Source organism: Fringilla coelebs (genome assembly GCF_963513975.1).
Source record: "Fringilla coelebs genome assembly, chromosome: 3".
Lineage (NCBI taxonomy): Eukaryota > Metazoa > Chordata > Aves > Passeriformes > Fringillidae > Fringilla > Fringilla coelebs.
In genome coordinates this window covers 95,849,124-95,861,115 of record NC_140030.1, presented here as the reverse complement: position 1 = coordinate 95,861,115, position 11,992 = coordinate 95,849,124, and the positions used below count along the sequence as shown (strand labels likewise).

Sequence of the window (11,992 nt, the reverse complement as noted above, 5' to 3'; positions counted from 1 at the left end):
GGTAAGGGGTATTAAAAAAAAGGTTCTGAATTCTCAGGGGGGCAATATCCTTTAGGGGGAATGATCCCCACATGCACCCAGCGCTGTAATAAACATACCAGCTTTACAATTTTTACAAGTTGTGGAGTTAGTATTTTTCTGCAAATCATTTTGGCGAGCCAGCCAGGTGACGGTCTCTGTCCTCACAGGGGTGGGGGGGGGGGGGTGGACCTCCTAGATGCGTCCTGGGATTTTCCCTGGAGGAGCTCTGCTCTGTCTTGGCTTGCCTCTGGTGAGGACAGTGACCTGCTGGTGTGTGGATAAACGGTATGTATATCAAAGGGCCCTGGGGCAGAGAGAGACAGGGCTGCTGGTAGGTTGCTCAGAGACATCTGAGTGCACAGCCTTGTCCCTGTGCTTGCAGGCAGCCATTGGCTGAGAGCACAGTTTGTGGCGAGGTCCCTTAGTTGATAGAGTGATAGGGGAACTGGGGACGGGTACATTGTTTGATAGAGCAACCCCCAGCGCCTGTGGGGATGAGTCGAGTAAACCCGAAATTTGTGTGTTTGTGGTGTCTGGGCATTGTGGTTAATGTTAATGTGTTTGTAACTGTGTGAGTGCATGGTGTATGAGAAAGTGAGTGAGTGTATCATGGCGTGCGGGGGAGAAGTTCTACCTGGGTCTGAAGTGGCCGGGCGAGGCCCGGGGCGGTGGCTGGGGCAGGCTGTGAGGGCAGGGAGCACCCTGCAGAGAAGTGGAACAAGTGGAGAAATGTGGGTGAGGACATTTATTGTGTTTAAAGGTGGTGATTTGTGTAGACTGTGCCACTTTTAACCATGGCTAGATGAACTCAGGGGGTTCCTCTGCCCCAGTGGCTTGGACTCGATCCCTGGGAGTTTGTGAATCCAGTAAATCACTGGATCCAGTTAACAATTTTACTGTGTGCTGTTACTTTGATTGCGTCCAGAGTGTGTGAAGACCAGAAGAAGCTGATGTAGATGCTGAAGTGTTGTATGCTGTGTTCTGTTGAGAAAAGTGGTCACTTTGAGACACCCCTTTTCCCAGTGAGTTTGTGTGGTTCTTCCCTAGCATTGTGGTAATTTGATTCTTGGGATTGTATGGTTGTGTTTGTAGAGATGTTAGGATTTTGTTTGCAATAAGTGTAGCATTTTATGCAGAAAAACTACAGTATGGTGATTTATATTTAACTGTGGTAAAACGAATTAAAGGATTCCAGGAATTCTCCTCCTACAGCAACTTAAGCCCTTACTCTTGTGAATTTGAGATACTGGGGCAGGGCGGGCAGGGCAGGGAGGAAGGTCTGTGAGCATATCGGAGTTTTTGCTGTAGCAGGCACAGCCTTTTTTGTAAGGCAGCAAAGTGAGTGTCAGTGGAAGATTGAAGATTGCATTGTGTGGGAAGAGAAGTGGAAAAGACTGAGATTTTGTAAAGCAGAGTTTAGGTGGAGGAGACCAAGACAGGCACTTTGTCATTTGTGTTACTCTAAGGAAACAAAGGCTACTCAGAGAGATACAAGAATTTTAGTAGCAACCAGTCACAAGAAGCAAAGAAGTAATAGTGTGTTTGAATTATTAGAAAAGAGAATTTCAAGTAATTTAAGAAACCCAGCACAAATAATTAAAGCTGAGTGTGCTCAGCCTATTTTTCTAACCCAAGACTTTGAATTAAGGCAAAGAGTTTAGATAGAGTAGAAAGATGGGGACTAAAAAAATGGAATTTTTAGTAGACATGGGGGCAACGTACTCAGTGTTAAATAAAGCCTTGATGCTTATAACAGATGATTGCAAATATACTGGTTTTACACCATTTAAACCCCAGTGATTCTCATATCCTCATATGCAGGTGGCACATCCCTAGAGGGATCAAAGTCAAGCCACCAGGTGCTTCTGGCAACATTCCAAGATCTCCGAGCCCCCCAAGGGTTCTCTTGGTATCTCTGGACATCTGGAGCGATGTGCTGTGTTCCCACAGCAAATGATCAACAATATGTTGACATACTAACTTAATTTTAACAATTAGTGAAACTGAAATTGAAAATAAGGATGAAATTAACAAGAAAATAATGGATCTGGAGTTTCCTGGGGTATGGGCCTCTAACATACCAAGGAGGGCAGAGAATGCACCTCTTGTGCAAGTTAAGGAAAACAACCAGTTAGGGTCACGCAGTTAAAGTGTGATCTGCACCCGGTGGTGGCAAACCCATACACCTTGCTAACATGTTTGAAACCTGAACTAACCTGGTTTACCATTTTAGATCCGAAAGATGCCTTCTTTTGCCTCCCTATCTACAAAGCCAGCCAGAAAAATTTTGCATTCAAATGGGGAAGCCCTAAAAGAGGGCACAAAACCCAGTTCACATGGACTATGTTGCCTCAAGGCCCTCAAGGCTTCAAAAATTCCCCCATTCTGTTTGGGAAACAACTTGCAAAAGATCTAGAGTCCTGGGAAGCTCCACAGCAAGAAGGAAGGCTATTGCAGTAGGCAGATGATCTTTTAGTAACCACTCAGACGAGGGAAGCATGTATGGCCTGGACAGTAAGCCTTTTGAATTTCCTAGGGCTCCAAGGATAGAGAGTATCAAAGAAGAAGGCACAGATAGTGAAACAGAAGGTAATCTACCTGGGTACGAGGCTGGTGCTGGGCAACGGACTTTAGGGCAGGCTCGCAAGGAAGCCATCTGCCTAACCCCAAAAACCCAAACGACAAAGAAACTCCAAACCTTCTTAGGCATGGCAGGGTGGTGCCAGCTGTGGGTTTATAACTACGGACTGCTCATCAGACTATGCTCTTATTGCCAATGGAAATAGAGATCTTCAGTGGACAAAGGAAGTCTCATGGGCCTTTCACCAGCCAAAGAGTGCCCTCATGTCAGCTCCAGCTTTGGGACTTCCAGATGTAAGTAAACCATTCTTTCTTTTTTCCCATGAAAAACAGGGAATTGCCCTGGGAATATTGGCTTGGGACTTGGGTCCATACCGGAGGGCAGTTGCTTACTTCTCAAAGCAGCTAGATGTGACGGCCAAAGGATGGCCAGGTCGCCTCAGAGCTATAGCAGCAGTCATGCTGAATATTCAAGAAACACACAAGTTTACCCTGGGACAGAAAATGACTGTGCTAGTGTCCCATAGAGTGTCCGCAGTACTGGAAATAAAGGCGGCCATTGGCTTTCACCAAAGAGGATCCTGAAATAGCAGGCCGTCATGGTAGAACAAGATGATGTAGAGATAGTGGTGACTAATATTGTCAACCCAGCTTCCTTTCTCAGTGGAAATCAAGGTGAAGCAATACACTACGATTGCCTGGAGACTATTGAAGCTACTTATTCCAGCCTCCCAGACTTAAAGGACACTCCTTGGGATGATGCAGAGACCTAAATCACTGATGGGAGTAGTTATATTGACAGTGGAAAGTGACATGCTGGATATGCAGTCACTACCTGCAGAGAGGTAATAGAATCTGGACCCTTACCAACAGGCACCTCTGTGCAGAAGGCCGAGATAATTGCACTGACCTGAGCCTTGGGAATGGCAAAAGGAAAGAGAATAAACATCTATACAGACTCGAGGTATGCATTTGGAGTTGTGCATGCACATGGAGCCGTCTGGAAAGAGAGGGGACTGCTAACCTTGCAAGGAAAGGACATCAAACATGCACAAGAGATAATCCAGCTGTTGGAAGCAATTCAGCTGCCTGAAAAGGTAGCAATTATGCATTTTAAGGCACACCAGAGAGTGAGCTCAGAATTGGAGGAAGGAAATGAGCTGGCAGATAGAGAGGCGAAGGAAGCAGCGAAAAGTGAGGTAATTATTGAAGTAGGTCTAATTCCAGATGGACAAATTTCCCTTGAAGGTAAGCCAGAATATAATAAGAAACACAGAAAATTAATCAAAGATCAAAAAGGGACATGCAACCAAGAGGGGTGGGCTACCATTGAAGGGAAGCTAGTAATCCCTTCCTATTTGTTGTGGTCACTAGTAAGGGAGGAGCACCAGAAAACAAACACACTGGGGAGTAGAAGCCCTGAACACCTATTTGATCGAAAGAATTGTTGCCAGGAATTTATCTGCTACTGTTGCTCAACTATTGCTCAAGTGACCCGACAGTGCGATCTTTGCCTCCAGACTAACCCCAAGAATACCCCCAGACCAAAACTTGTTCAGACTGGGAAGGGCCATGGGCCTGGACAGCAGTGGCATATTGACTTTTCAGAATTCCCAAGGAAAGGGGCGTATTGGTATTTATTAGTATTGACAAATACATTTTCAGGGTGGCCAGAAGCATTCCCCACCAGAACTATCAAGGCTCAAGAGGTGACCAGGGTATTATTACAAGAAGTAATACCACATTTCAGAGTTCCAGCCACAATATCCTCAGATACAGGATCTCATTTCATTTCCAGAATAGTGTAACAGATACTAATCTGTATCCACCAGTAGCCACCTGGGCATAGATTGGGAACTTCATACTCCATGCCATCCCCAGTCGAGCAACCAGGTGGAGAAAATGAATCATTTGATTAAGCAGCAAGATGGGAGCAGGAAGTTAATCTACCCTGGCCCCAAGCTCTTCCACTGGCACTGATGTGAATTTGAGCTAAGCCTAGAGCCAAAGACAGGCTGAGTCCCTTTGAAATGCTTTATGGAAGACCATATGGAATACAAAATTGGATCTCCACCCACACTGGGGAGGTAACATTAGCTAACTATATGGTGGCTTTAAGTAAAGAGCTCAGAGAGATCGAAAAACATGTGGCTGGAACTTGGAGCAGGGAGCTAGATGGACCAGTACATAAAATGCAGCCTGGGTATTATGTTGTAAGTCTCTTACAGAAAAGACTTTGGACCCACAGTGGGAAGGACCATTCCAAGTGCTTCTCACCACCTTCACCGCAATCAAGATCAAGGAGCAGAATGCCTGGATCCACCACTCCCAAGTGAAGAACACCCCAGAAGCCCCTTGGAAAGTGACAGCAGGAGACAATAAACTGAGACTAAAACTTGGGCAAAATGAATATATTGCGGCCAGGGGTAGTGTAATTTCATTTACAGAATTGTTTTGTGTATAATTGTAATTGGGGTTTGGGATTAGAGAGTACCTCTATCCAAAATGATGCTGAATGGCCTTGGTCCCAGGCTTTTAATCAGTATACTGGATCCATGGCAGAACCTTCTGAGATAAAAGATTTAAACCTACCCACTGTAGTAATCCACGGGAATCAGGTATATGAGGAGCAGGAGTGGCAGGAACGGGAACTGTGGACACTTCAAGGGATCAGAAGAGAAGAAATAAGGGTAGGATGCCAGGTGGTCAATGGGACCACTCATGAGAGACCAAATCAAATTAGTGTTTCAGCCTCTCCTGTATACAGGCACTGGGAGGTTTGTGATAGCCCAAGTAAATCAGACTGTTTGTGTAATTTCACATTAATACAGCCTGTAGAAGTGATTTGTCTTTGGGCTCATGATGCTATCGGGCTCTCATTTAAATTTAAAATAGATGCTATACCTTTTACAACGGCAAGACCTCATACAACTCACACCAGTACTCAAGCAGTTCAGACCCAAACCAAACTTGAACCTAAAGTATATGAAATAGGCCCATACGTAGTGAGGAATATGGGTCAACAGCAACTGTTATTCAATCCAGAGTGGTCTCTCAAATGTGTTGAATTGCTAATGCAAATTAACATCTCAGAAATCCAACCAGCCTGCTCCTCTTTCCTAAGGACATCCTTTGAGGGCTGGACAACGTAGTTACAGAGACAAGTACACCTCAGGAGCAGAGTAAGAAGGGATCTAACTGGGATATTAGGGGCAGGATTGGGAGTTTTAAATGGAATTGATTCAGAAATACTGATGAACAAGCTGGCCACTGCAGCAGGTGGTCTAGCAAAATTAAAACGGCCCCTACAGTCATCACTATTGGCATTAGGAACTAGCCAGTGGCAGATTTAAAATGTACTGCCAAAGCGGGAAAAGGCCAGGGACCCAGACCACAAATTAATAGTAGAAGTGCTTAGTACAGTCCAAGATAATGTGTCTTTAGCTTTCAGCTGAATACAAGCACAGTTATGGATGTAGGCAACAGCAGCTTTGATCATATGGGAAAGTGGTAAAGGTGATTTTCCAGCAGAAATTCAAAAGATTGTCTGGGATAATGTGAATGATTTTGAAAGAAAGTTTCAATCCTGGTGTACTATGGTAAATTTTACCTATGATCCTGCCTCTAATATGGCCACTGCCTTTGTACTTACTATACGTAATGCCACTGTTTATGTTATCCACCCCATCATCGTACTAGGATTAAATAATGAAAAAAAACTCTACCCATCAGAACATAGGGTGTGGGCATGAAAGGTGAATGAAAAGTGGTAAACAGTAAACATAGAATCTTGTGCTGCTAGGGAACAACTAGGATTCATTTGTGAAAGCAACACTATTAATGCTCAAGATGTGACTCTTGACAGTGAATGAAGTATTTGCCACTTCGAGATTCATCCAGTCATCTTGCCTTCACCTGTAAAAGACAGGTGAAAACTGCCTTCAGCAACCCCACCCCATGGCATTTCAGGAGCCTCTACCATTCCCCTCCTCCCCACGGGACAGTAGCAAAGTGTGATTGAAAAAGGCAAAAATGTTGGTGCAAATTTGTACAGTTTGTAGATGATTTGTTAATTAGCGAGTTAAGAAAGTTCTTGCCCATCCAGTGGTGATTAACTACAGCCCACAGGCAAACAAGTACACCAAGCTGCAGTTTGTGCCTCTGCAGCTGCTCTTTGATTGCTTCTTCTCTCCTTTGGCCACGCTTATACAGCCCTCTCATCTTCCTCAGCTCCTCCCTTTCTCTGCCCTTGTCTCCTCCCAAATATGGAGCCAAGCCCAGGCATCATTTCCCCTTGGCTCACAGGTTGGCCATGCCTATGAACAGCCTTGGTGTTGCAGGTGGTGTTGGCCCATTCACCTTGGCCTTCCATGGCATTCCTGGTGTGCTTTCCTACTGTTCCTGCCAGGTTCCTCTCCCCAAAATGACCCCAGCTCTTCCTTTGAGTATCTGTAAAGTGTGACCACCTGGCACATCAATCCCCCTTTGCTGCCCATGAAATTTGGCTCTGCCTTAGGGTGCTGGCACTCCAGTCAGGAGCCAGGAGTTTCCCTTGTCATGCTTGGGAGTTTCCCACATCTGTTCCCTTAGCCCAGGCTCTCACCAGGTCCTAATCAGCAGCCCATGTGCATTTGAGCACCGCCCCCCCCCCAAGGTATCTGCTTTTTTCCTATCCTCTTCCTAGGCTTGATGTACCAGGTTCCTCCAGCCCATGGTGGCTCAGAGCACTTTGCTCTCTGACCAGGCACTTTGGAGCTCTTTGGAGCCACTCTGTCCCGTTGTGCCCCCAGGCTCATTCTGCAGGGCCTGAGCATGGCACTTCTAGTCTTACCCAGGAGTTGGAATTGCACTGAAAAGATGGTTCCCTGTGAACAAAGCTAACTTTATTTCAACAACTAAATCAACTCCAGCGTGTGTGTGCACAGAGGAGAGGAGTATGGTCAGGACAGAGCAGGTTTTTCACCCTGAGGCTGCCTTTGGATCAGCAGGCATTGCCCCAGCAGGAAACAGTTGTGGTGCACTGCAGCCTGCCCTGGATCCTGCCTGTCCTGCTGCTCAATTAACTGCGTTTATACGCATGTTGTAATCGATCCAGTCGTAGAAGTACTGAACAGAGGTGTAGACTCCAGGCTGCTTTGGTCTGGCACAGCCTGTCCCAAAGCTGGTTAGTCCAATGACCCACCAGTAGTCAGCATTGTTGTCCTGGCACATGAGAGGACCACCGCTGTCACCCTGCAGCAGAACAGAGAGGATATTAAGGTGGTGTTGGTGGCACCAGCCAGCACTGGGGCTGTCTCCTCCTCTCTCACAGCCCCTGCCAGAGCTGTATTCTGGGCAGAGAAAAGCTCTGCTCAGAGGCTGGAGCCTCCAGAAGCTTGGCTGTGAATGGCATGGGGGCCTATAGGGTAGGGCTCGCTCTGTCCTCCCTGCACAGGACTCCTGGATGTGCAGAAGATGGACCTTTGGCACCTGGACCTCTGCGCTGCCAAGAGCACTGGCTGGGCTAGCTGGGCTTTTGGCACGAGGGGAGTCCTGGGCAGGCAGGTGTGGATGGGGAGTGTGTGGGAAGCCCCCACAGCAGTCGGGGGGAGCTGGGGCTGGGAGGGCAAAGCAGGCCCTGGGCTGTGTTGGGGTGGTGCTGCCCGGGCTGCTGGTGCTGCTGGGGGCTGAGTGACTCGGGGCAGGTTCCTACCTTGCAGGAGTCGATGTTACCCTGTGGGTAACCAGCACACAAGTTGTAGGGATGGACTTCTCCTCCATACCAGTCAGTGCTGTTGCAGAGCTGGAGATCGATGAGCCGGACCTTGGCCTGCTGAAGGCGATCAGCTGAGTCTAGATCTGTGAGCAGAGAAAGAAATAAGCCCCCAGTAGCAACATGCCGGATCTGCTTCCCTGTCCAGGGTATCCCATTCCCTAGGGCCAGGCCCATCACTGAAGGGGTATATGTTCTGCAGCCTGGCTTTGGCCTCTGCTGTGGAAATGCCCAAAACCTGTCCCCAGTGTGCTGAGCTGGCCCAGAAGTCACTCTTGGAACTCACTTCTTGCAGTAGTGACACCCCAGCCAGCAATCCAGCAGTTTTGCAGCTCTGAGACTCTTAGGGTGGGTTCAGCCAGACAGGCCAGCTGGATGTAGCGGCTGCACAGGACAGGACGGTCCAATTGCATCAGGGCAATGTCGTAGCTGTAGTCCGAACGCCTGTAGTTGCGGTGTACCACCACCTTCTTGGCATTGCGCACTTGTACCCCAGGGCCCGGCTGACTCAGCTGGGTGGCACCAATCAACACATACACCATGCTGATGTTACTGCAGAGGAGATGGAGAGAGGGATGAGAGGGAGTCACAGCAGCCCAGCAGTTGCCAGACCTTGGCTTGGCAAGGCCTAGAGGGAGCAGAGCTCTGGCAGGTGTGAGTGCCCTGGGAGAATGTCAAGCTGGGGGCTGCTAGGAAGCCTTGGCAGGAGCCCAGGCTTCTCCTGAGCAGTGTGACAGCCTGGCTGCCTGAGGGGAAAGGGGATGGGACTAGCAGGTGGTGCTGCTGACAGGGCACCTGCTGGTGTTGTGGGGATGTCCCCATTCCCTGCTCCTCCTTACTCAAACTTGTCGAAGCAGTGGGCTGCTGTGAGGACCCAATCTGCAGTGATGAGGGACCCTCCACACCAATGTCCAAGGCCTGGTACCCATGGGTGCTGGATGCTGACCATCCAGGGCCATTCTGCTTCTGCGGCCCCCATGCCACCCACGATGCGTGTTGTGCCGTAGTCATAAGCCATGTTGCCGTAGGAATAAGTAATGGACGGAACTCGGAGGCCACAGCTCCCTCTGCAAGAAGAAAGTTGTTTCCATGGTGCTTCATGGCCTACTGTGGCTCAGGCTGAAGCTCAGCCCTCTGCCCACCCACAAGGGCTTGCAGGCACAGCAGGCCAGGGAAGCCCATGGGGTGTGTGTCTGTCCGTGCCAGCACTGGCTGCTTGCAAGGATCTGAGTCTTCCCATGGTGGGTGGGAAGCCGTGGCCCGGCCATGGGGGCAGGCGCGTCCCCTCCGGGGAAGGCCGCAAGTGTTGCCATGGCTCCCTCCCAGGGCCTGGGGCCACTCACCCGCAGGTGTACTGGATGCTCTGTGCCAGCCCGGCCACGGTCAGCAGGACGAGGAGGCCGAGCCAATTCATGGCTGCCAGAGGCACGTGTCAGCTGCAAGCACCGAGAGCTCCGTGCAGCAGCGCAGCCACAGCCGCAATGCCCGCAGCAGCCGCGCTGCCCGGGGTGCCCGTGGTTCCCCGGGGCTGATGTCACAGAGAGGTGAGTTCCATGTTCTGGGCACTGTGGGGTTCTGTGGGACACGACCCACTGGGGGAGGGGCAACATCTAACTGAGGAGCCATGGAATGGTTTGGGGTGGAAGGGACTTTGGAAATCATCTCACTCTGATCCATTGCTTTGGGCACAGGGGAATGGCTTGCATTGGAGAAGGTTGCTCAGAGCCTGGCTCAGAAGCTGCCCTTGAATATTTTGAGGGACGGGGCATTGAAGTACTAAGTCCTGATCAACAGGCCCTGACCAAGGCAGGAACAACAGCTCTTGACCGAAAGTCTCTAGATTGACCTTCTAACCAACTGTTATCTATATCTGCTCACTGGGGAAACAGGGATTTTCCTTTCCCTATTTAGAAGCTGGACAAGGCAACATCTGGCCTCCTTTGGGGTGTAGGATCACAGACAACTCCCTTGGCTCCTCCTGAAGCCTTCCAAGGCCTTGGGAGCATCGCAAGAGGAGAACAAAACCAGATGTTCCTGCTCTAGAAGTTATGGTAGCTTGTTTATTCCACAGTATAAAAAGAGGGCCCTGTCCCAGCGCAGTCAGAAACCTCATTGCCTGTCGGGGAAGGCTCCTGCAGAATTCCCTACTTGCAAGGAGTGGTTCCCCAGTATTGTGATAGTGGCTTCCCCCAGCTGAATGGGTAGACCTAGATGATGGTAAAGTATTAGGGTAACTTGTGATGTGTCTTTCTTCATCACTGTAGGCAGTCTTTTATAGTAATGATTAGATGCATTGCTTAGCTTATCTTTTTTGTAATTCTGTGCAGTTTTGGATGACAGTAAATTACACTTATTCCCGAAGCTGGTATCTGTGTCTTCTCTACTGACCCTGACTATGGGAAAAGCAAGATTCCTCACTGCTCTGGGCAACCCATGCCTTTGCCTCAGTGCCTTGGAGTGATTTATTATGACAGTATATTCAGATATTCTCTATTCTCTTTCCAGAAATTGTTACTGTATCTTTAACACCCTTCAACCCCGGGACCTTGAGCGTGTGAGGCAGGGGGGATGGACTGTTTTTGTTCTGCGTGGGTGTTTTTTAAAAACTTCCTGTCCAGGCTTTTCAGGGCTCCGTGTGGCATGATTTTATCGCGGCTGGTTTGGTTTTTGCCTAGGCAAAAGTTTTTCCTTTCCTTGTCTCAGAGAATCTGCAGTAATGATTTTTGGGCTGCCTTGAGGCAAATTGAGCAGTGGCTTGTCTGAGATCAGGGACATCACACTGGCAGGAGCCGAGCTTCCCTGCTCCAACCCAAACCACTGTGAACTGTGCCAACCTGTGGAAAGAGCACACCAAATGGCTCCAGCCCAGCTATTTCATCTGCCATGACTGTTCTGCTGTTCTTTGCTGAGGGGAGGAGTCCAGCATCAGATGAGCCACAAGGCCTTCATCTGCTGCTGGGCCTTCGTCTGCTCCATGAGGCTCCTGCCTTCCAAAGCGGGAGGAGTTGATGCCATCTTTTATCATGTATCAGGAATGGGTATTGTCCAGCATTTTGGGTCTCCTTTAGTTCTGGTGGGGTGGTGAGGTCTAACACTTTGATATGTAAAAGTTATTTACTTTTTATTTGTTCCTGCCTGTTGGCATTTGGTTTGTAAACAAAAATGTTGGGGTTTTGTTGGTTTTTTTCACTTTCATTTATTAGTATTCATTCCTTACCGGTGGAAAGGGATCCTTGTAGTCTAAAGTCTGAAGAAGATAACCCATATAGTTCTCTTCTAAATTCTCTCAAAATGAGCCAAAATTTCTTGCCCAACTTAAGACTGCAAGAGAAAGTGAAAAATTAAAAAAATGACACTCTTGTCTGCAAGACTTTGTACTGGATACGACAGTCAATGGTTACCGTGCTGCCTGTTCAATAATAGCTTCATGGCACCTAGGCATGTGTGCTTATCCATATATATTGACAATCCTGGCTGTGGTATATATCTTCTTCATATCAGGGAGGCAAATCAGAATTGCTGTGTTGATATGCTCTGTGCTAATAATTTATGGAAAGACATCAGAGGTAATGAGAGTTATTAGGGAAGTGTATTCTCTGCTCTCTTCCTGTGCTGGCCTGGGCAGTCTTTCTTGGGGAT

The 11,992-nt window shown here is 48.3% G+C and overlaps 1 protein-coding gene across 1 annotated transcript; it reads right to left on the bottom strand.

The window, feature by feature from the left end:
- Window positions 1-7,656: 7,656 nt before the first annotated feature.
- On the bottom strand, window positions 7,657-9,767 carry LOC311151945 (acrosin-like; the record flags this gene model as incomplete). Its single annotated transcript, XM_084202657.1, has 5 exons — window positions 7,657-7,833; window positions 8,294-8,439; window positions 8,640-8,905; window positions 9,193-9,420; window positions 9,697-9,767. 5 exons carry the CDS (start codon window positions 9,765-9,767, stop codon window positions 7,657-7,659), a joined length of 888 nt encoding a protein of 295 aa, XP_084058783.1.
- Between the last annotated feature and the right edge of the window lie 2,225 nt (window positions 9,768-11,992).